The sequence below is a fragment of the Pipistrellus hanaki genome, assembly GCF_964339955.1.
Source record: "Pipistrellus hanaki genome assembly, chromosome: 4".
Taxonomy (NCBI): Eukaryota; Metazoa; Chordata; class Mammalia; order Chiroptera; family Vespertilionidae; genus Pipistrellus; species Pipistrellus hanaki.
This window is the reverse complement of record NC_140506.1, coordinates 98,410,476-98,432,706: the sequence shown is the minus strand read 5'-3', so window position 1 is coordinate 98,432,706 and position 22,231 is coordinate 98,410,476. Positions and strand designations below refer to the sequence as shown.

Here is a 22,231-nt window from a genome sequence, read left to right as displayed (position 1 = left end):
ATTTGTCCCACGTCATCCCCACTCCCATTTACACATGGAAGTATGACGCCAGGGAGGGTGAGCCACTCAGCCAGGAAGAGCCGGACGGACGGGAGGCCGAGCAGACAGGTCCCGGGAGGGGGGCGGGAACCCTGGCACCTGGCGGCCGAGCTCACTCCGTGCCCTCCGTGTGCTCCGCAGGGCATCTTCTCTGTGCTGACGCTGGCCTGGATCTTCCTCCCCATCTACATCGCAGGCCAGGTGAGTCCGGCCCCGGGCCCAGGGCACAGGAGGAGGAGGCCTGCACTCCCTCCCTCCCCAGCGCCCTCCCTCTGCACAGGGACGCCCGCTGGGCGGTGCCTGAGCGGCCCCAGTTGGAGGGGGTGATGTGCTGGTGACACAGCTAGGAGCCTGGTCCTCAGGGAGTCTCTGAATGTTCACGGCATAGCACGTTATCCTTTAAACCTAAGAAAAATCCAGTCCAGTGACTTCTTTCTTTGCATGCAAAACTACAATAGTTGAGTAATTTCTGACTGACATGAAATATTATAATTTTTGTTACCAAATAATGCTGCTTTAGGATTTTGAAAAAACAGATTTTGGAGTTTTGGACACTCTTTCTTTTCTTTCTTTTAAAAAAAATATATTTTATTGATTTTTTTACAGAGAGGAAGAGAGAGGGATAGAGAGTAAGATGAGAGAGAAACATCGATCAGTTGCCTCCTGCACACCCCTACTGGGGATGTGCCTGCAACCAAGGTACATGCCCTTGACAGGTATCGAACCTGGGACCTTTCAGTCCGCAGGCCAACGCTCTATCCACTGAGCCAAAATGGTTTCGGCTTTGGACATTATTTCTGATCTTATTGATGCCTTTCTGTCTCTTTCACTGTTTCTGTCTTAGATGTTTAACACACACACAATATCATAGAGTTGTCCATAAAGCAATAGTTGATCTTCACCTTCTATTATGAAAAGTTTGTAAATACACAAAGTAGAAAGAGCTGCTTACTGATGAGACAAATCGTTTGAAAATGTGCCGGAAGCAGTGTGATCTGTGGAAAGGGCAGTCCTCTGGGCACACATGGTCCCAGTGGAGACAACAGGAGCCTGAATGAGAGGCCGTTGGTGGCTGGGCCTGTGCCCGGCTCCTCCCAGCCAGAGTGTCTGGGTGCCGCTCCGGGCGGATCTGCGGGCGCCAGGCCAAAGCTTTAGGAGGCGCTCACTGAGCACCAGCCGTGGGAAGGCGTCAGGACTGGAGAGGCAGCTAGTTCCCAGGCAGGTGGCCAGGCGTCCTCCGCTGCCGGCTGCCGTGCTCTGTGGCAGCAGACGAGGGGGCCACCTGCCGAGTGAGGAAGGAGCTCTGTGGCTGGAGGCTGAGGCCGGGCCTGTTAGTCACCCCCTGGTAGGTGAGCTGCAGCCAGAGGGTGGGTGCACGCACCATCACCGCTCCGTCCTTGTCCCTCCTGCAAGAACAGCTGTCAGCTTGAGGTCCCAGAGGCTAAACGTGACATTTTCAACACTAAGTCGGGGGTTACAGAGGGGAAGAGGAGGTGGACAGGCATGCCAAACCCCAAGAACAGTGCTGCCCCCCAGATGGTGCTCAGCAACATGGCTCAGCCCCTGGGGTGTCCCGCGTGGCTCCGGCCTCCCCCCAGGCATGCGGAGCCTCCCTCGGTGGTGCCTCTGGGCAAAGGGGTCCTCTGATGCCCGTCGCTCTGGAGATCTCGTGGTTTGCTGTCAGAACCCCCAGGTGTTCATGGGGACCTGGCTGAAGGTCACACAGAGCACCTTCCCCAAAGGCCAGCGACACTGAACACCATGGCGAGTGAGTTCCTTTCCTGGTCGGTCAGCTGTTGGGTGAACCCGGGGGCAGCTCACGCTGGTGCCCGCAGGCCTTCAACCCCTGACCAGTGCTTCGCTGACACTCTTTCCTTTTTTCTTAAAGAAAGAATGAGCCGGTTCTGAGCGCAGGGTCTTTGCTGTGCAACAGCAAGTTGCCAGAAAAGAAGAGAAACCAAACAAATTATTATATTATGCATGCGTTTATTTTTGCTGGCTCCCGTACATTTTGAATTGATTTTCCATTTACAGTGCTGATTTGAAATTTTCTTTGTAGATCAATTTATTTAAATAAAAATGTGAGTTGATTGAAAGGGAAACATCTATACTAATAAAAGGGTAATATGCTAATTAACTGGGTTGACCAGCCATCTTTCAGATGTCCGCTCTCCTTCCAGACAAAGCCATGGTGGTAGGGGCTGAGGCAGAGGCAGTTAGGGGCGATCAGGCAGTCAGGGGTGGGCAGTTTGGGGTGAGATTAGGCCTGCAGGGGAGGGCAGATGGAGTCCAGGTCAGACCAGCAGGGAAGGGCAGTTAGGGGTGATTGGGCAGGCAAGCAGAGATAGGGCAATCAGGCAGGCAGGCAGAGAGGTTAGGGGCGATCAGGCTGGCAGGGGGGCAAAGTAGGGGTGATCAGGCAGGCAGGCAGGTGAGTGGTTAGGAGCCAGTCATCCAGATTGTGAGAGGGATGTCTGACTGCCCATGGGATCTGGCCTAAACCGGCAGTCTGACATCCCCTGAGGGGTCCCAGATTGGAGAGGGTGCAGGCTGGGCTGAGGAACCTCCATGCACGAAATTTGTGCACCGGGCCTCTAATTATTAATAATAGAGATGGCAAAAATTTGGATGGGGTACACAGATGCCTCACATTTGGGAAATAAAGTTGGCTACATGTTCCTGCACAGAACCCCAATTCCTCCACTCACCTCTTTGCTTCCATTTTCTCCTCCCTTCTGAGTCCCCCACTGTGACTCCCAAGACCATGTGTGTGCAGCATTTGGGCGGGGGTGGGGGGGGGTGTGGTGGTGAAGGGGGGAGGTGAAGGGCTGGTGCCCTGAGGCCATGGCCAGGTGGGTGGAAGCTGAGCTCTGGCCCCAGGTCACCACGATGCCAGAATACCTCAGGAAACGCTTCGGCGGCAACAGGATCCCCACCCTCCTGGCTGTGCTCTACCTGTTCATCTACATCTTCACCAAGATCTCGGTAAGGTGGGGACCTGGGGGGAGATTGTGGCGGCCCCTGCTGGGTGTCTCCGCCTGAACTTTCTTCTTCCCTCGGGCAAGCTTCAGGGCGACGAGAGGACGTGGGGTGGGGTAGGTGAGCACGGGCAGAGGGTGTCAGGAGAAAAGGTGGGGGAGGACCTCCCCAGCTCCGGCCAAAGCTGCCTTGGCAGCACCTCGGGGCGCAGCGGGGCGACGGGACTTCGATCTTCTCCTGAGATAGACCGTGATCAGCAGAGATCAGCGGTGCTGATGGCCTTGGGCCTGCCCGCCCAGCCCGTGGATGGGCAGAGCTCCTGGAAAGTGGCCAAGAGCGGGGCATGTGCCGCTCAGCCAGCCTGGCTCACGCTGACTCTCCCAGCTGGAGCGGGGACAGCTTGTCCTGTGTGAGGGTGAGCGGGCTGAGGACGCCATTCCGTCCGAACAGTAACGGGCTCCAGCCCGGAAGCCTCCACAGGGGAAGTTATGTCGGAGGAGGATCTGGACAGGGGGATTCACACGCCAAAGCTGGGAGGTGTGGGTGAACAAGACTTGTTCCCAAGGACCCAGAGGACTGGGACCAGGAGGCAAGCGAAGGAAGTGAAGCCAGGCAGCAGGCAAATCGGCGGGCCTGGCATGAAACTAGCTCATTCAAGACCCTGTGGGCCTGGAACCACCGAAGGGCCTTACTGGGGGATGGATGAGGTGACCACGCCCGCATGTGAGTGAACGCACTGTGAGGACGGGTGTACGAAGACCAAGGCAGAAACGGGACCCCGAGGAGGTTGTTGTATTAGCCCAGGGAAGGGGCCTCAAATGTAATTGTCCACAAGGCTCCAGTCTGACCCCAAATCTGGAAGGAGATGGGTGAAGAAATAACAACGTGTGATTCCTCTGTGTTTGCCTGAATCCAGGCTGGTGGAACCTCTGCTTCACACATCTCTCCATCCATCCATTCACTCACCCACACATCCACCCATCCTCCCATTCATCCATCCATCCATCCATCCACCCACACATCTGTTCACCCACACATCCATCCACACATCCATCCTCCCATCCATCCATCCATCCATCCATCCACACATACATTCACCCACACATCCATCCACACATCCATCCTCCCATCCATCCATCCACCCACACATCCATTCACCCACACATCCATCCACACATCCATCCTCCCATCCATCCATCCACCCACACATTCACCCACACATCCATCCATTCACCCACACATCCATCCACCCACACATCCATCCACACATCCATCCTCCCATCCATCCATCCATTCACTTTATGTTTCTACAGGTGGACATGTATGCAGGCGCCATCTTTATTCAGCAGTCTTTGAAACTGGATCTGTACATAGCCATAGTTGGGCTGTTGGCCATCACAGCTCTATACACGATTGCAGGTATGATGGAATAAGGGGTGATGCTGGGAGGGGTGGTGGGCAGGGACTGTGCCACCCCATCTTTTCCCAGCCCATCTTCTAGTCTTCTACTGTATTCAGACCATTTATCCATTAAACTCCACTTCACCCCCAGATACCATGATTGCTCTTGGCTGTAGTCCTAAGGAAGGAGGTTGCCCGATAAGAGAGAGGATTGTAAAATGCAGCACAGCTGCATCAAGCACTTTCCATTCACTCAAGGCCCATTTATTGAGGACGTACAGGTGCTGAGCCTGTGTCTTCACACGCACTGAACAAGGCCGGGCCACAGCCCGCTTTATGCCGGAGCCCGAGGCGGGGCAGCCTCATCTTTGCCCCTCAGACTTCCTTCCTAGACCCACTGGACTCTGACTGGCCTGGAGTTGGTAGTATCTGGTTTTGAATCCTCCCCTCTCTGCCTCTTATTGGGGTAATCGACTTATTCTGTTGTATGTACTAGTGAACAGCACCTCCCGCAGGGCAGACATCGTGCTGGGAGGAGGGTGAAGCAGCGCACAGATAGACAGAGCCTTTGCCCTAGCCGGGAAGGGAGACGTGAATAGGAAACCAGTACACAACGTCCGGTGTGTTGCCCTAACGAACAGGCGCCCAGCAGGAAAGTCAGCGGGTGAGCTGGGAGTGGGGAGGGCTTCTTCATGGAGCGCTGAGCTGAGGCGACAGTTGAACCAGAATTAAGTGAGGATGGAAGGAGCCATGGGGAGGGAGGACAGGCGCAGGGTTCTGACATGAGAGCACGTTTGCCTGTCTGAGGGACAGCAAGGGTGATAAGAAGTGGCTGAGGCTGAGCAAGTGCAGGTCCAAGCTGTGCCCGCCCACAGGCAAGGCAGCGACGCAGAATGAGCCTTGAGGGCTGTGTGCATGGGACACAGCGGGGGCCCCAGCAGAGAAGCCACCAACTCAAATGAAGGCCTCTGCTGCCGGAGAGCTCGGCTGAGGGTCAGCAGAGGAGCATGTGCCTGAGCCCAGGGGAGGGGCAGGGCCGGCCACGGGCGCAGTTCATCTCCTGTCTCCTTGTGGGGGGGTCTGTCTCCCCATTGGGCTGTCAGCTGTGGGGCCCGGCAGCCTGCTGTTTGTCTGCCTCTGTGTCCTGCTGCGTAGAACTAGGTGGGGCTCACAAGATGTCAGCGGTGACCGGATAAAATACTGAGCCCAGTGCCTGGCACATGGTACATGCCCCTAAATCTTGGCATGGAAACGATGGTGGGTTCAGTGTTCTCACCACGCTCCAGCCAGTGAGCCACATGGCAGGGCAGCAGGCACGGGGGCCAGGAGCCAGCAGGTCTCTCCCCCTCGGGGCAGGGCCTGTTGGCGAGGGAGGCGAGTCCCAGAGAACACCACGCCCGGCCTGGGCTTTTATTGCCCAGTGACCTTGCCCACGAGTACATGTGTGTGCCAGACAAGGAAGGAGGGAGTGATAGGGAGTGAAAGGGAAAGACTGCCCTGCCCAGAGCTATTACAAGCATTGTGTTGGTGGCAAAACCAAGATTCTTCTGAGACCAGCCACCATGACCCTGGTCGGGAAGCCTGTTAGGGCTCTGAAGACCGCGCATTCTTTTTCTCATGTTAAAAGCAAAGGCATTCAGAGCGTGGACCACCACTTCCGTGTCACTTGGAAACTGCTGTGTACGGACACTGGCAAACTTAGGGCCTTAAAACAATGGTGATCGTTGCCAGCAAAGTGGAAGTGCAAACGGGAATGTGTGGGGCGGGGGTAGGGGGGTGGGGGGGGAGGGGGGCATCTTTGCAGAGCTAACATGGAGCCATCGTGGCCGCTGGATGGCGACCCGTCAGGTTCCCTCGGTGAGAGTGACTCCTCTCCGCCAGGGTGCCCGCCCTCACTCAGTCCCCGCCCGCCCTCCCTCCCCAGGTGGCCTGGCTGCTGTGATCTACACGGATGCTCTGCAGACTGTGATCATGCTCGTGGGAGCATTCACCCTGATGGGCTACAGTAAGTGGGGTCCCTAGCCACTTGGGGGGAGGCCAGCACTCTCTCAGCAGGGACATCTTCCCTCAGCACTGGGGTCGGCACACCCAGCTGTCAGAGGTCCTGCTGGAGGCAGGTGGCTTAGCAGAAAGAGAACTGTGCTCATCATGAGCACCTGCTGGTTTTATTTAAGTAAAAACTAATAGTGCACCTATATCAATATGGGTGAGTGATTAAATAATAAATAAATAAATAAATAAATAAACAAACAAATAAATAAATAAATGAAAGGGGTATTTTTTCATCATTTCACTCTTAGCCTACCTATGTCTTTATATTCTAAGCAGGTTCCTTGCAGACATCATATACCAGTAGTTGCTTTTTAAATCTAATCTGACAATCTCCACCTTGTGTGTCTTCAGGTTAGTTCCATTCATGTCATTATTGACAGGGTTGCTTAAAATCTACTACCGGCCAGTTGTTTACTTGTTCCATTTGTCCTCTGGCTCCATTTTTCTTCTTTTTAATCCAAGGATATCATTTTGGTTTGCTTTGTTCCATTTTTTTCATTTGTGACATGGTTCTTTATCTCTGCATTTTGGCTGTTCCCCTGTGTTTATTTCTGTGTATTGGGTAGAGCTACTGTGTCTCCTGGAATTGGAAGAGTGGCCTTGTGTGCTAGGTGTCCTGTAACGCCCAGTGGCTCAGCCTCCCCAGTCACCTGAGCTGGGTACTCTAGGTGTGCCCCCTGTTGTAGTTGAGCCTTGATTGCTGTTGGTGTCACTGGGAGGAATGGACCTCCAGGCCAATTGGCTGTGAGGACCAGCTGTGTCTACAGTGGGAGAGCTGCTGTGCAGGAAACACCCCATCGGAGCAGGACTTGCTTCAATGGGGCTTTGGTGCTCACTGAGTCTGCCCCCTGAGTTTGTCGCTTGTGTGTGTGTGGAGTTGCTATCTGCCTTGGTCTGACACTGTCCACCGGGTGCACTGGCTCTAGGGCCTCCCTGGGGGTGCAGTCAGCCACCGTGTGGGGCCACCCGGCAGAGCTACTGAAGTACACATGTTGCTTATTATCAATTATTGACAACACCCACCACCACCACTACCACAGAATAACTTTCAGGGAAATCAAACTTGACAATTTATCAGCACAGTAATTCTTCCCCAGTAGCCATTCCTACCCAAGTGGTAGCACCAATCTCCCGTCTTCCATAAAAAAATAAAAAATAAAAAGCCTTCCAATATGCAATCTGGTGGGAGCCACGTTATTTTGAGGTAACCCTGAACCCTCCCAATTAATGAAAAGCAGCAGATTCGACATGACAGTACTTGGTTCTCTTTAGAGCCGCTCACGCTTATACAGACTCGGTGCCTTGTGGGTAGTGTCTCGACCTGCCAGCCGCATCTGTGAGGTTGGCACCACGTGGCCCCACTAACAGATGAGGAAGCAGCCTCAGAGGCGGAGCCACTAGCTCCAGGTCACAAGTCTGTGCTCCACTCTTGCAACTGAGAGGCGCTGAGAAGTTCCGAGGGGAAAGAATGCTTCCTTAAAGCAAGGTTGCTGAGCCTGGGGCTTGTGAGCAGAATTCAGGGCGTCTGTGAACCTTGGATGGGAAAAACACACACCTCTATTTGATGAATCTATCATTGAAATTTTGCATTTTTCAATTATAAATGGAGGCAAGAAACCATGGCAATATTAGCCATATCCGCCTTTGATACCCTAGATGTTCTTATCCAGGTGTTCTTACAATTGATGCTGATGCATTGAAATCCTGTTTGTGCTCAAGGCGACTTTGAAGCAAAATTGTTATCAGCCCTCCTGCTAGGTTTTTACTACTTCATGGGCAAATAAATAAACTACTAGCTTATAGTAGTTTTTACGGTTTGAGGGTTGCCTTTTCTGCATTTGATTTCCTTTGCAAGCCTGCACATTTTGTGTTATGCATTTAACAATATTATTCTGAAAAGCAACCCATACTCGCTCCCAAAGGCGTTTAGAAAAAGAGGCTGAGACCTTGAGGTGCTGACTTCCCTTGGTAGCTGTCCTCTGAGTGGGGTTTCCCTGTCCCCAAACCCTGCTCCTGCTGGGGTCGCTCTGAGCCCCTGGCGAGCGCTGCCTCTGGTGTGCAGGTTTCGCTGCGGTCGGAGGGCTGGAGGGCCTGGCGGAGAAGTACTTCCTGGCCCTGGCCGCCAACCGGACGGAGAACAGCAGCTGCGGGCTGCCCCGGGAAGACGCCTTCCACATCTTCCGAGACCCGCTGACCTCCGACCTCCCGTGGCCCGGGATCCTCTTTGGAATGACCATGCCGTCCCTCTGGTACTGGTGCACGGACCAGGTACGGGCCTCGCCCTCAGCGCTGTCCTCAGCCTCCTCCGCACTGTCCTCTCGTCTGCCCCTCTCCCCCGCCATCCTTGATCACGCCTCCCTTCTACTGCTCTACACGCTATCTTCTGGCTCTGCTCACATGATGGCCTCGTCTGTTCCTCCCTGCTGGCTGCCTGGGACGGTCCGGCGAGCCAGGGAGAGAAAAGCTTCTCAGGGAGGCTAACACTGGGGCAGGGAATTGTTTGTTCAACACTCAGTGGGCGTCATCTAAGCACCAGGCACTTAGACATCACCAGCCAACACGCCGCAGGCTCTCGGAGCCCATGGAGGGACAGGCAGACGGTAAGCGAGTGATGCGCACGTCACAGGTGGTGAGTGGCATTAACAGGAGCAGAGCAGGGTCCGCGGGCTGAGCATCACTCTTCAGGAGGTCACGCTTCCATTCCGGTCAGGGCACAGGCCCAGGTGCGGGTTTAATCCCCAGGGTGGGGCGTGCAGGAGGCAGCCGATCAATGATTCCCTTTCATCACTGATGTTTCTATTTCTCTCTCTCTCCCTTCTTCTCTGAAATCAATGAAAGTATATATTCTTTAAAAAGCAGAGCAGGGACAGAAGGCTGGGTGTGGGTGAGGAGGGAGATCTGCCTGGGTGAGCTGAGCAGAGGCTGCAGGGAGGAGAGCAGGGCTCCACAGGCTGGGGCGGGAGGAGGTTGGCAGCAGAGGGCACCACAGAGGGCACAGCCGGGCACAGCTGTCAGGCACACACAGCTGGTGTGCGAACACACGGAGGAAAGCCAAGACCACATTGTGTACCACGCACGACTGAAGAGGAAAGGGCACAGGCTGCTTCTCGCACCCACTTGGATGCGCACGAAGGCCCTCCGGTGGGCGAGCCTAACCCAGGAAAGCACAGACATGTGGGCAGAGGGTCCAGACCTGGAAAAGCACAGACATGTGGGCAGAGGGCCCTGACCCAGAAAGCACAGACATGTGGGCAGAGGGTCCTGACCCGGAAAAGCACAGACATGTGGGCAGAGGGCCCTGACCCGGAAAAGCACAGACATGTGGGCAGAGGCGTCTGCGCAGCCACTTTCTCAGGCCTCAAACCCAGGGACTCTGTTGCCGGTTGAAATGTTTTGTTTTCTGTTACATCGACATCAGACCCCAGTACCGTTTAGAGTAGGGGTGTCGAACTCAATCAGAGAAGGGGCCAAAATCTAAAATCCAGCCTAAATCAAGGGCGGAATGGTTTACTGAACAGTCATAAACTGACAATGTCATAAACTGACAGCTGAGTGCAGTGATGACAGCGCGGTGCGAGCCACATTGCAAGGCCTGGCGGGCTGGATTTGGCCCGCGGGCCTTGTGTTTGACACATGTGGTTTAGAGGCTAAATCGCATGGTTGGAGCTGGGGCAGTTTAAGGACGGGAGGCCCTGCTGAGAATGCAGCACAGTCACGCCCGGCTGACCTCCGCGTGAGAGCTGAGCCCACCGCAGCCCGCCGGTGCAGTGCCGCACGCGGCCCCTTTAAGCGGGCTTCCCGAGAGCAGACCCCGAGCCGGGTGCGGCAGCTAACCGTGGGACAGATGAAGTGGGGCTCCCGGAAGTTTGAAAGGGGAGCGTGAGGAGCCGGTCACAGTGCCTGTGCTGCAGGGACAGTGAATGCAGAGCCACTATGAACACTTAGGTGTTACACGGGTTATGGTGCCGCTTGGGTGATGGCTCTGCTCACTTCCACCAGCCTCACCCGCTTCCTGCGAGTCCTCAGGCGTGTGCGCTGCACGCCAGTGTGTACCCCCAGCCACGCCGGCCGCCCTGCTTTGTTCAAGAATCGGAGGCTGATCGAAAGGGCTCCGCCTCCTTCCGAGTGAGTGCCGGGGAGGGCGAGGGGCAGAGACCGGGCCGGAGCCAGGCCCACGATGATGCCGACGGCGCGGTGACTGCACAGCTGCTGTTGAGCGGGGTCAGCAGAGCCCAAAGCCTGGGTCGCTGTGCGACGCCTGGGCCAGCACAGCGTTAGGCTCGTGGGGGAGCAGAGGACAGGCCAGGCGACAGCCATTGCTCAGGACTGCGACCAGCGCGGTCCAGATGGCCCGGGCAGACGTGGAGAAGGCGACTAGCGACGGCTGGACAGGAGTAACAACGCTACTGGCTTATGGACCCTGCACCATCTGCCCACGCGGAGCACTGCCAGCCTGGAGGCTGCGGCCAGGGACACCTCCCGGCGGTGGGTTCTGAGCAGCGCAGCTGCCTGGACACGTGCTCAGCTGTCTCTTAAATTCACAGCTGGAGGCTCTACTTCGAGGATTTGCCCCAGTCCCAGCTCCTCCCTAGAAACGGCTGCTTCCATAGCAGACTGCCCTTAGCTGCGGTGGCCGGGCCGGGACTGCGGCTGCTCCTACGCCCCGGAGCGGGAAGAAGCCCCTGCAGGTGCCGCACCCTCTCGTTTCACACCCGTTCCCAGGGCCTGCGCTCCGGGCCTGCGCTCCGGGCCTGCGCTCCGGGGGCTCGGAGTCCTGAGAAACAACAGCAACAGCGACACCAACTTCTAAACTACCGGGCTCCAGAGGGAGGACACGCAGCAGCCCCCGAACGGGAGCAGTTCTGGGGTGGGGGGGGGGTGATCAAACTGGAATGAGCTCCGGGAGAAGTGGGACACCCGCTAGCTCATGGAGCACAGACTGCAGGCGCTGAAGCGGCTCCAGGAACCTGGCTCGGTCCAGTTCCCTGACCGTTGCCTTCCTTTCCTTTGCTGATCCTCACCCAAGGATATTTTCTATCGATTTTTTTGGAGAGAGTGGAGCGGAAGGAGGAAGGGGAGAGAGAGAGAGAGAGAGAAACATCGATGGGAGAGAGACACATCGATTGGTTGCCTCCCACCTGTGTCCTGACGGGGCCGGGGATCAAGCAACTGAGGTACCTGCCCTTGACCAGGAATCAAACCCATGACCTGGCACGCTGACGGCTGAGCCACACTGGCCAGTGCACCATCCTCTTCCTCCCTCACCGCTGACTTCACCGTCTCCCACCGCGGCCAGCGGGAAGTCCAAGCCCAGCGCTGTGGTGCGGCTCTGACGGGCCAGCGCGGGCGGGGGCGGCCCGGGGCCCGGGATGACGGCAGCTGTGTGACGAGGACATGGGTTTCAGAGGAAGGGGTGGGACAGTAGGAAGTCTCCCACCCTGATGTCCACTATAAAGCCAAGGACAACGGCACAGTTCCCTCCTGCGTGTCCACAGTTCACTCACCTGCGCAGAGAGGCTGGTACCCGCCAGGCCTCTGCCTTCCCGGATGCTCCAGGACCAGCGCCTGCGGGAGCGGAGAGAAAGCTCTGAGCCCGCGGCTGCCCTCTGGAGCTGGAGGGGGACTGAGGGGACCAGGCTCCTCGGCAGAAAACGCTCTGGGGAGAGCCAGGCCCTGTGAGGAGCAGGGAGTCTTTGAGGAGGCGCCAGACAAGCCGTAGACACACAGTGTGCCACAGCCACGAGCCCAGACATCCAATCCTGTCAGCAGCCCTCGCCGGTCCCTCCCTTAACTCCTCCTCCACCCAGCCCTGCGCTGCGCTCTCTCCGTCCTCCTACCTGCTCGTGGCTTCCCGCCCCGTTCTGTGGGCCCCTCCGCCTCCAGGACAGAGGCCACTCAGGAAGAGCAGCCATTCACCTGCCGGCATCCCCCACGCCCGCCGCCTGCTTCGGCCACGGCCGGTGAGCTGTTCCCGCGTCCGCGCTGCGGGTGCCTGGCTGTCCACCTGCTGTCCAAGCTCCGCCTCCCTTCTCTCCTGGGACCTGACTGAACGCCAACAGCATGACCATGACAACAGCCCCGTGGTCTCTGCGAAGACTGCTGAGCACCGCAGGGCAAGCTGCTGTGGCCCCATTCGGCAGATGGAAGACTGAGGGCTCCCGGAGACCCGGGGGTGGGGGGGTCCACACGAGTCTGTCTGCGCTTCTAACCTCTCCATTCATTTGCTCCGACTCACCAACTGGGTGGTCTTCATTCTGGGTTCATCCAGACCCTCCCCAGCTGCATGCCCTCCGCCTGTCGCCAAGCCACTGCCATGGCCGCTCCCGACAGGCCTCCCCCTTGCCCCCCAGAGAGGGAGGCCTGTGCCCGCAGGTGCGGGGGCGGAGGGGGCAGGTGTGCCGGGGCCGGGCGGCTGAGCTGGAGCTGGAGGGCGCTGCTCCCGTGTCCATTCCTCTGGGTCCTTTCCCGGCCAGGGGCTGGTGACTGACGCAGGGCACTGACGCTGTCCCTGTGGGGCCTGAGTTACAGAAGCAGGTCCTCAGTCTGGTGGCCGCTGTGACCAGGGCTGGCTGACGGGTGTCCGGGGCACAGGCGCCTGCCCTGGGGGCCGCAGGCTCAGGCGGTGCCGTGGTTACGGGGTGGACATTGACCTCGGTTATGCTGACGTTTTCTGGCAGTTATGTGACGGGGTCCACGGCCTGGACTCAGTTTCCCCCAAAGAGAGTGCGTGTCTGCACGGTGGAGCCTGAAGCAGGCGGGGTGTGGTGGGTGGGGGCAGATCCACTCAGGATTCTTGGCAGATGTGGTGAGGGTCTTGGTTGTCTGCAGGGAAAAGACAGTTTAGTCTTTATTTCCTTTAACTTACCTGATGGAGAGGTGGGTAACGTCAACAGTAACAATGACTATATGCCGAGCAGACCCTATTCTAAATGGCTAGACTTCCTTGAATTGTCGGAACAGTTCCAATATTCTCCCCATTTTATAGATTGGGAAACTGAGGCAGGAGAGGTGAAAGTGTTTGCCCACGACCACAGGCAGAGAAGGGGGAGAGGTACTCGAACCCCAGCTATCCGTTTGCAATTGGCACCGCTGGACTGAGGGCTCCCATGGTGCCATGGGAACGGCTCCTCCGTCCTCAGCCCTCAGCCTCCTCCCTCCGCTAACTCTGGTCTCAGCGGGGCTGCGGGCGGGGCTGCGGGCGGAGGGGCCTGCTTGGGGGAAGGTCCGGAGCTGTGACTGGCCTGCGGGGGGCGTAGGCGGCCAGGGGTGAGGGCTCCATGGAGAGCTCTACGGGCAGGTCCAAGCCCAGGAGAAGGAGCGGGAGGGCAGGGGGGTCCTGGTTGCCCACTGACCCCAGGGGCTGCGGGGAGGAGAGGCGGAGCCAGGCTGAGCGCACTGCGCTGCGAGGAGGCGCCGCGGGGGGAAGGCCACCAGCCCAGTCCCCCTCTTCCAGGTGATCGTCCAGCGGAGTCTGGCGGCCAAGAACCTGTCCCACGCCAAAGCGGGCTCGCTGATGGCCGCCTACCTGAAGGTGCTGCCCCTCTTCCTCATGGTCTTCCCGGGCATGGCCAGCCGCGTCCTCTTCCCAGGTGAGAGGCCGCGGGGGGGAGGCCGCGGGGGGGGAGGGAGGCCGCGGGGGGGGGGAGGGAGGCCGCGGGGGGGAGGCCGCGGGGGGGGGGAGGCCGCGGGAGGGGAGGCCGCAGGAGGGAGGCCGCAGGAGGGAGGCCGCGGGAGGGGAGGCGGGGGGGGGGGAGGCCGCGGGAGGGGAGGCCGCAGGAGGGAGGCCGCAGGAGGGAGGCCGCGGGAGGGGAGGCGGGGGGAGGGGAGGCCGCGGGAGGGGAGGCGGGGGGGGGGGGAGGCCGCGGGAGGGGAGGCCGCGGGAGGGGAGGCCGCGGGGGGAGGGAGGCCGCGGGGGGGAGGCCGCGGGGGGGGGGGAGGCCGCGGGAGGGGAGGCTGAGGGGAGGGGAGGCCGCGGGGGGGAGGCGGGGGGGGGGGGGAGGCCGCGGGAGGGGAGGCCGCGGGAGGGGAGGCGGGGGGGGGGGGGGAGGCCGCGGGAGGGGAGGCCGCGGGAGGGGAGGCGGGGGGAGGGGAGGCCGAGGAGGGGAGTGGAAGATGAGACAGAGGCCAGTGACCAGGACACAGGCTTTCTTAGAGAAGACCCTGCGGGCTGCCTCCCAGAGGAAGAGAGAGCACGTGTGCAGGGGTGAGGGCCTTCTGAGGGGAGGAAAGGGAAGGAAGGGGCTTCGGGCACTTCGCACGCGCGGACTGGTGGTTCACATGAGGGTTTAGGGCCTTAGGAATCGGGCTTAGGGTTTCTGGCCGGTGCTGATCGGTGGTTCAGTGCACAGTCCACATAAGGGCCTGGTCAGGCGCTCAGGAATGTCCGGCTGCAGGGGGAGTTCACGCCATTCTCCGTCCATCCCCGGGGGGAAGGGAGGGTCTGTCAGAGGCCCCGGGAGGAGAGCCGTGGGGCTGTCTCGGGCCTGTGAAGTGTCCGGAACCTCTACCGGCCCGCTAAGAGCCGTGGCTGGAGGCCCTTCCTGGTGGTGCCGGTGTCTGCCCGGCACTGGCGGGCTCTCCCCACCTCCCAGCGCGGGCACCGCCGAGGGCACCCGGCGAGCGGGAGCCACCGGGGCCTGCACAAACGGGCTGAGCTGGGGTCTGAGGCGGCCCTGCGGCCTCATCGGAGAGCCCGGCCCTCACCTCCTGTCCCCTCCTGTCCGAGCCGAGCCCCTCCCTCACCTCCTGTCCGAGCCGGGGAGGGGGCTGCGGCCCGATGGAACCCTCTGGGAACCTCCCTTAGCAAGAACCCGGGCCTGCAGTGTGTGTGTGTGTGTGTGTGTGTGTGTGTGTGTTGGGGTGTGTGTTGGGGTGTGTGTGTGTGTCGGTGTGTGTGTCGGTGTGTGTGTGTGTGTGTGTGTGTGTGTGTTGGTGGGTGGGCAGGTGCCAGTTTGGAACTTAGTTCCCAACAGGCGCCTTTCTCTCCATGCAGCCTCCACAGCGGCAGCCCTGCCTCAGCACACTCGTCCCTCCAGGGAAGGCGGGGGGCTGCCTGGGGACCAGTTCTGAGGGTGTCAGGGGGAGCTGGTGTGAGTGCCGTGGGGGCTGCCCTCGGCCTGGAGTGCTGGGGGTGCATGTGAGCACGCCGCCCAGGGAAGCACAGCACCCAGAGGGGCAGGACGAGGGGTGAGAGGTCAGAGCCGGCCAGCTGGTGTGCATGGGTCAGTGAGAAACAGCTGCTGACCTACCGGAGCTCCTGGGAAGATGGGGAGAGAAAGTTAAAACACATTTCCACGCGTCCGGCGATGGCGCTCTCCTTGGCACTGGGAGCGCAGGCGCTGTGGGGCCCCGGTGCGGCCGCTGTGCTGGGACCTGAGCCCCGTGGGGGCAGCACTGCCCGCGGCCTGTCAGACCTGCGCCTGCCGGGGCTCCCGGCCATCCTCACCGGAGCCTCGGTCACTGTCCCAACTCCCGGATGAGGAAGCCGAGGCTCAGGCAGGGAGGCAGGAGGGCTGTGCTTGCAAAGCATGTCACGGAGCCAGGAGCTCACGCACCTCCTCCTCCTCCCGGCGCCCTGGCCGTCTCCTCCCAGACCAAGTGGCCTGTGCCGACCCCGAGATCTGCCAGAAGGTCTGCGGCAACCCCTCGGGCTGCTCCGACATCGCGTACCCCAAGCTCGTGCTGGAGCTGCTGCCCACCGGTAACGCCCCTCCCAGCCCCGGAGCCCGGGGGAGGGCACGGGCCGGCCTGCTCGGAGGGAGGGACACGGGGTGGTGGTGGGTGGTGGGAGGGACTGAGCCCCAGAGCCAGGCCCCGATGAAGCCCCCACCCCCCTTCCGCACGGCCCCACCGGAGCGCTGCCTCCTCGGTGAGCCCTGGGCCGGGTCAGAGCGAAGGCAGGGCAGTGAGCGGGGAAGCCCGAGGCCCACAGACCTCCCTTCTGCCCCCAGGGCTCCGAGGGCTCATGATTGCTGTGATGGTGGCCGCGCTCATGTCCTCCCTCACCTCCATCTTTAACAGTGCCAGCACCATCTTCACCATGGACCTCTGGAACCGCCTGCGGCCTCGGGCGTCCGAGAGGGAGCTCATGATTGTGGGCAGGTGAGCTTTTGGGGGGGGGGGGAGGGGGGGGCAGGCCAGGGAGGGAGCTGCCGGTCCTGGGAGGAGCAAGCTGAGCCCACCAGGGGCCACGTCCAGCCAGCAATCACCCAGCTTCAGCCTCCGCTGATGGTGAAACGAGGCACATTAGGACCTCTTCATTCATTCATTCATTCATTCAAAGTGATGTTCGCTCTGGCAGGTAGTTCAGGGGCTAGAGCATTGATCCACACATAGACTGAAGGGTCTCAAGTTTAATTCCTGCTCAAGGGCTCAGATCTGGGTGCAGGTTTGATCCCCACCCCAGTCAGGGCATGGTGATATTCTCTCTCTCTCTCTCTCTCTCTCTCTCTCTCTTCCCCTTCCCCTTCCCCCTTCCACTCTTATGGGAAAAAAATATCCTCAAGTGAGGATTAACAAAAATAACAGATGTTCAATGAGCAGCTACTATGTGCCAGATGCTGGACATAAAGCAACAAAAAGAAACAGCTCGGCTCTGTGTTCATGGAGCAGGTGAAGGCTAAGTAGCCAGGCGATGCAACTCCAACAGTACTATGACTGGGAGCCAGGAGACCGAGGGTTCAGAGGGGTCCCCAGCCTGGCCTGGGACCTGAGGGTGAAAAGCAATGAGCCAGGTAAAGGGAGGCGGGTCCTGGTTGTTCTATGAGGGAGAGGGGTTAGGTTTTTCTACCAAGCCTTCCGAAAGTCCTAAAGACTGATGGAAACAGAAGTGACAGGAATGAATAGCATGCAAATTTTATGTAAAATACATGTAAATAAGCACCGTGGGGGTGTGTGTGGGGAGGTGCATCCTGAGAGCTGGCTCAGCCTCAGGCTGGGGAGAGCTCCTCGGTCTGACACCGAAAGCATGGCTGTGCCGAAGCCGGTGTGGCTCAGCGGTAGAGCGTTGGTCTGCGGAATGAAAGGTCCCAGGTTTGATTCCGGTCAAGGGCATGTACCTTGGTTGCGGGCACATCCCCGGTAGGGGGTGTGCAAGAGGCAGCTGGTCGATGTTTCTCTCTCATCGACGTTTTTAGTTCTCTATCCCTCTCTCCTCCTCCCTGTAAAAAATCAATAAAAAAATAAAATAAAATAAAAAGCATGGCTGTAAGAGAAAACGGTGCAAGCAAGCACAGACCGGGAGGAAATACCTGCACACCATGTCTGATAAGGATTGTAATGCAGGATAACTACCAGACAGGGCTGTCACCTAGGAAACCCAGCGTGACACCACATGCTACATGGAAAACACAGGCTGGAGGCAGGGACATGGGACGTGCGTGCAGGTCACAAGGCCAAGGGCTCAGCATTCACCAGTTTGGCAGTTTGTTAAACAGATGAACATACACTCACACACACCCCAGCGACGGCAGTCCTGGAGATGGGACAGAGTCCGCACGGAGACCTGTCCAGTGTCCTCACGGGGCTTCTGTGAGGAATGGGTGTGCGATGAGGGGAGAACTCCGAAGGCCTGCGCGCGCAGGGAGCCTCTGCCCAGGCGCAGGCCACAGGGCCTTTTCCGTGACGTGTCCGAAGGGCTACCTGCTTGCTTCCTCCGCCCCCTCTCCCACAAGCATGACCTGCACACGCGGGGCTCTCTGCTCGGTGCATGTCCTGGAATGTGACTGTGGTGCCGGCTGCGGGAGTGACTGGATTGCAGCCGCCTCCTAAGGCTATGAAATGGAGAGCCGTGCGGGGAGGCGGGCGGCACTGACGGGGCCTCCGCCCGCTCCAGGCTGTTTGTGCTGCTGCTGGTGCTGGTGTCCATCCTGTGGATCCCGGTGATCCAGGCCAGCCAGGGCGGCCAGCTCTTCATCTACATCCAGTCCATCAGCTCCTACCTGCAGCCGCCCGTGGCCGTGGTCTTCATCATGGGCTGCTTCTGGCGGCGGAGCACCGAGAAGGTGGGTGGCCCGCTGGGCGAGGCCCAGGCCGCCCGCGGAGGGAGAGGGCCTGGAGCGGGGACCTGGGGGGTCGGGACTGGGGTGTCGCTGGGGGGATGAGTTCTGTGGAGGAAGAAACGGGGAGGGTGCTACCTGTCCGTCAAAAACCAGCGGGTTGTGTTCGGATGGACTTGGCGGTGAGCGGGAAGCGGATGGGCAGCGTGTGGAGGGCAGAGGCAGGTCCCTGGAGGCGCGTGGGGGCCCTGCGCTGAGGTCTGAGGCCCGAGCAGCCCCCGCAGCCCAGGGCACTCAGCGGCCTCGCTCTGGTTCGCAGGGCGCCTTTGCCGGGCTGACCGTGGGCCTGCTCCTGGGCCTGGTCCGGCTGGTCCTGGACTTCGCGTACCCGCAGCCGCAGTGTCACCAGCCCGACGAGCGCCCCGCGGTGGTGAAGGACGTGCACTACCTCTACCTCTCCACCATCCTGTCCGCTGTCACCCTGGTCACCATGTCCGCCGTGAGCTGGCTCACGGAGCCGCCCTCCGCGGAGAGGGTACATGGGGTTTCCGGACCCGCGGAGACAGGGGGGGCCCGCCCTTTCCCGCCCTTTCCCGCTGCTTCTATCGGCCCGTGACGGCGGGCAGCTCTGGGGGTTACCATCTCTGAGGGCACTGAGCAAAAGCACAAGCACCTGCCCAGCATCTCCAGCCACGCTCCCCATCCTCCCCGCTCTCCTGCGAACCAGAGGGCCCGTGGCCTGACCGGAGGGGCGGAGGGGCTGGCTGCTGGGCCCCAACCCCCGGGGCGGGCTTGGCAGGAAGCTGGGGCTGGGTGCGGGTCAGAGGCTCTGAGCCTGGGGAGGAGGGGCGTGGAGCAAGGGGCTGGGAGCGGCCCCAGAGGGGCAGGCTGAGCTCGGAGCGAGCTCGGGGCTGGCAGGGCGTGGAGGGAGGGACGACCACCCGTCTCACGGCCCCTCTGCTCCCAGGTCAGCCGCCTGACCTGGTTCACGCGCCATGACCCCGCGGTCCACAAGGAGCAGGTGCCGCCGCCCCCCGCCCTCCCTCCGAAGGGGCCGGCGGAGACCGGCAGCCGTGACCTGCCGCTGGAGGCCCTGCCGGGCAGCGAGGCCGGCCCGCACGGTGAGTGCCCCCTCAGGGCGCCTCGGAGCGGCCGGGGCTTCCTGCTTAAGGGGTCCTGATTCCCACTGGCTGAGGTTTCCCAGAAATCCCCCATTTCCATCTGCTCGAGAAACAGGAAGACCCGGCAGCACTGCCCACACGTGTGCCCGTGGCGTGTCTAGTGCTGTGAGCAGGCGCCCCGAGACCCCATTGCCCTCCAGTTAGCCACGGCCCACCGGCCCCCACCGTCTCCACGACCCTGGGCGGGGCTGTCCCCACGGCCGTTACAACCTACTGATGGCTACGGGCCCATGCCAACCTAGTGTGGGCACAAGGCCACGCGTTTCAAGGAAAACGAGATTCGTTCTGGTGGGAGTGAGGGATCTCCGGACATGCTGACCATGCCAAGGGGCCTGACTCCTGCCCTCCACTGCCGGCTCCAGGGGCAGCTGAGACCTGAGAGTGCTGAAAGGCCTAGACACCCCCTTTTCCAGCGCAGAACAGCTCCCAGAAACAGGGTGCCAAGCACACCTGCCAGGAAAGGTGCCAGGGAAGGTCAGATAGTCCTGATCACAGCGTGTGGGAACGCCCGGCGAGGCCCTGCCCTCCCCCCCTCCCCTCCTCACCCCCCTCTCCCCGGGGACGCGGCCTCCCTGACGCTGGCTCTGGGCTCTGCAGGCGGGGTGCAGAAGCAGAAGTGGCAGTCCCGAGCGGTGAGGGCGCTGCTCTGGCTGTGCGGCATGGACGGCAAGGGCCCGGCGGAGCCCAGCAGCAGCGCGGAGCCCGCCATCGCGTCCCTGGAAGAGCGCCCCCTGGTGAAGGCCCTGCTGGACATCAACCTGGTCCTCTGCATGGGCTGCGGCGTCTTCCTCTGGGGCTACTTTGCTTAGTGTGGGAGCGGGCTGCCTCCCTGGTGTCCGGTGCCCCTGGGAACGGGGGGAATAAAGCTGCGTTTACCTCGAGCCATTTCCCACAGACATTTAGCTCCTTTCTTCTAAAAAGGCATGAAGGCTGGGAGCTGGGAGCCGGAGAGCAGTGTAAAAGCTCCTTGTCTCCAGAAGCTGGTGTTCCCCTTCCTGCCCACGGCCACGTGCCACGGCCACGGCCACGGCCACAGCTGCAGGGAGCCTGGCCCGAGGCCTCCAGCCACAGCAGCCACCCTGACCTCCCCCGCTCCCCGCCGACGTGCGCGGTGGCTGGTGGGCTGCTCTCACTCTGATACTTACTCCCCATGTGGTCTACGCACGCGCCTGGGTTGGTGCCGGAATCGCGCTGGCACAGAATCGGGGAATCCCGTGCCTCCCCCGGTGCCGCTCTGTTTCTCCACCTGATTCCCACACGGACGCTCCCTAAACCTCCAGCCAGGATGGACGAACCTCGCTTTTCCACGCCAATGCAAGCGGCGAGGGCTTTCGACCTGAGGAGCCCCCCTCTCGGTGCGGAGCCCCGATTCCTCTACTCAGGGTCACGAAGGGGCCTGGAGGGGCCGTTTGCCCCACGCACAGCCCAGAGCCATGACCGCCCTGACCCGAGGCCCAGAGCCCGGCTCTCCCCTCTCCTGGGATAGGGGCGGGGGCCGTGCATTCCTGGCCTGATGGTGCCGAGTGGGGCAGACTCTCAAGGGGCCCTGGTTTCCACACTTCAAAGGCACACGGACACGGAAACGGAACCCCAGGCTGCGCAAAAGCTGCTCGCTCGGTAACACCTTGATGCCCTCGACACAAGGGCAGTGGGCTTGCTCGGACCGCGGTCTGTCCACACCTCGCTTTTCCACGCTAATACAAGTGGCAGCTGTGGCCTGGGCAAGGGCCAGCCCTCCTGGGAAAGGGCCCTGCACAAGTGAGGCCACTATGCAGACACCCCCCCCCCATCAGTGAGAGCCTGAGCTGGTGTGGCACGGTGCCAGGGAGGCCGAGGGCCCCTCTCCTGGCCGCAGGGTGGGAGCGGGCGCGGCCCTGGATGGCCGGTCGCACTGAGCTCTGTTGCCGGCCACCGGTTGGGGTCAGACGTGAACTTCAGAGGGAGTTGTCTCCAGGCACGCCCAAGCCACCCCACCTCCCCTAGTCCGCCCCGCCCGGCCTGCCCGCCCCTCGTCTCTTCCTGCTCTCCGGCCACAGGCAGAGGCCCCTCACTGCCCTTCCCAGACCCCGGGCAGGCGCTGAGGCAGGCCCGCCAGCTCCCTCTGCGGGCTCATCGGACTCACCGCCCCCACTCCCAGCCTGGGCAGCACAGGGGCTGCACACAGTGGCCCTGAGCCTGATTGCAATCTCCTCCTCCCTCCGCCTAACGCCCTCCATCGGGCCAACTCCAGCCTCTGCGCACACACTTCCTCCAGGAGGCCCTGCTCCCGGCCCACCAGGCCGGGATCGCACCTCGCTGATGACCTGCCTTCCCTCCGGGAGCTTACGGCCCCGGGCAGCACGCCTGCCCTCACCGCCGCCCAGCACAGTGCGTGGTGCCCGGCTGGATGACCCTCAATCCGAATGTCTTCCGGCTCCGTCTCTCATGTCCACAGCCCACACTCCGCCAGTGTGGCTGTCCCCCCTGCCAGGTTCCAGGGCCCGAGGAACCCCACTATTTCTGCAGTTAGTTCCTCGAGGTCTGAGCTTGAGCTGGTGGCCGAAGGGCTGACCAGCCACCAGCCTCTGGCTTGGGAACCGTGGA

General features: G+C 60.6%; 1 protein-coding gene across 1 annotated transcript in view; it reads left to right on the top strand.

The window, feature by feature from the left end:
- SLC5A11 (solute carrier family 5 member 11) overlaps positions 1 to 20,523 on the top strand; it is a 31,007-nt gene extending 10,484 nt beyond the window's left edge. Inside the window, exons 5-16 of the mRNA XM_084882802.1 lie at positions 181 to 240; positions 2,920 to 3,024; positions 4,332 to 4,437; positions 6,344 to 6,424; positions 8,534 to 8,739; positions 13,925 to 14,060; positions 16,064 to 16,171; positions 16,422 to 16,572; positions 18,305 to 18,473; positions 18,787 to 19,002; positions 19,435 to 19,588; positions 20,246 to 20,523. Coding sequence (XP_084738928.1) covers positions 181 to 240; positions 2,920 to 3,024; positions 4,332 to 4,437; positions 6,344 to 6,424; positions 8,534 to 8,739; positions 13,925 to 14,060; positions 16,064 to 16,171; positions 16,422 to 16,572; positions 18,305 to 18,473; positions 18,787 to 19,002; positions 19,435 to 19,588; positions 20,246 to 20,457 — 1,704 coding nt within the window. The 3' untranslated portion in view covers positions 20,458 to 20,523. The remainder of the gene's footprint in view (positions 1 to 180; positions 241 to 2,919; positions 3,025 to 4,331; positions 4,438 to 6,343; positions 6,425 to 8,533; positions 8,740 to 13,924; positions 14,061 to 16,063; positions 16,172 to 16,421; positions 16,573 to 18,304; positions 18,474 to 18,786; positions 19,003 to 19,434; positions 19,589 to 20,245) is intronic.
- The last annotated feature ends 1,708 nt before the right edge of the window (positions 20,524 to 22,231 follow it).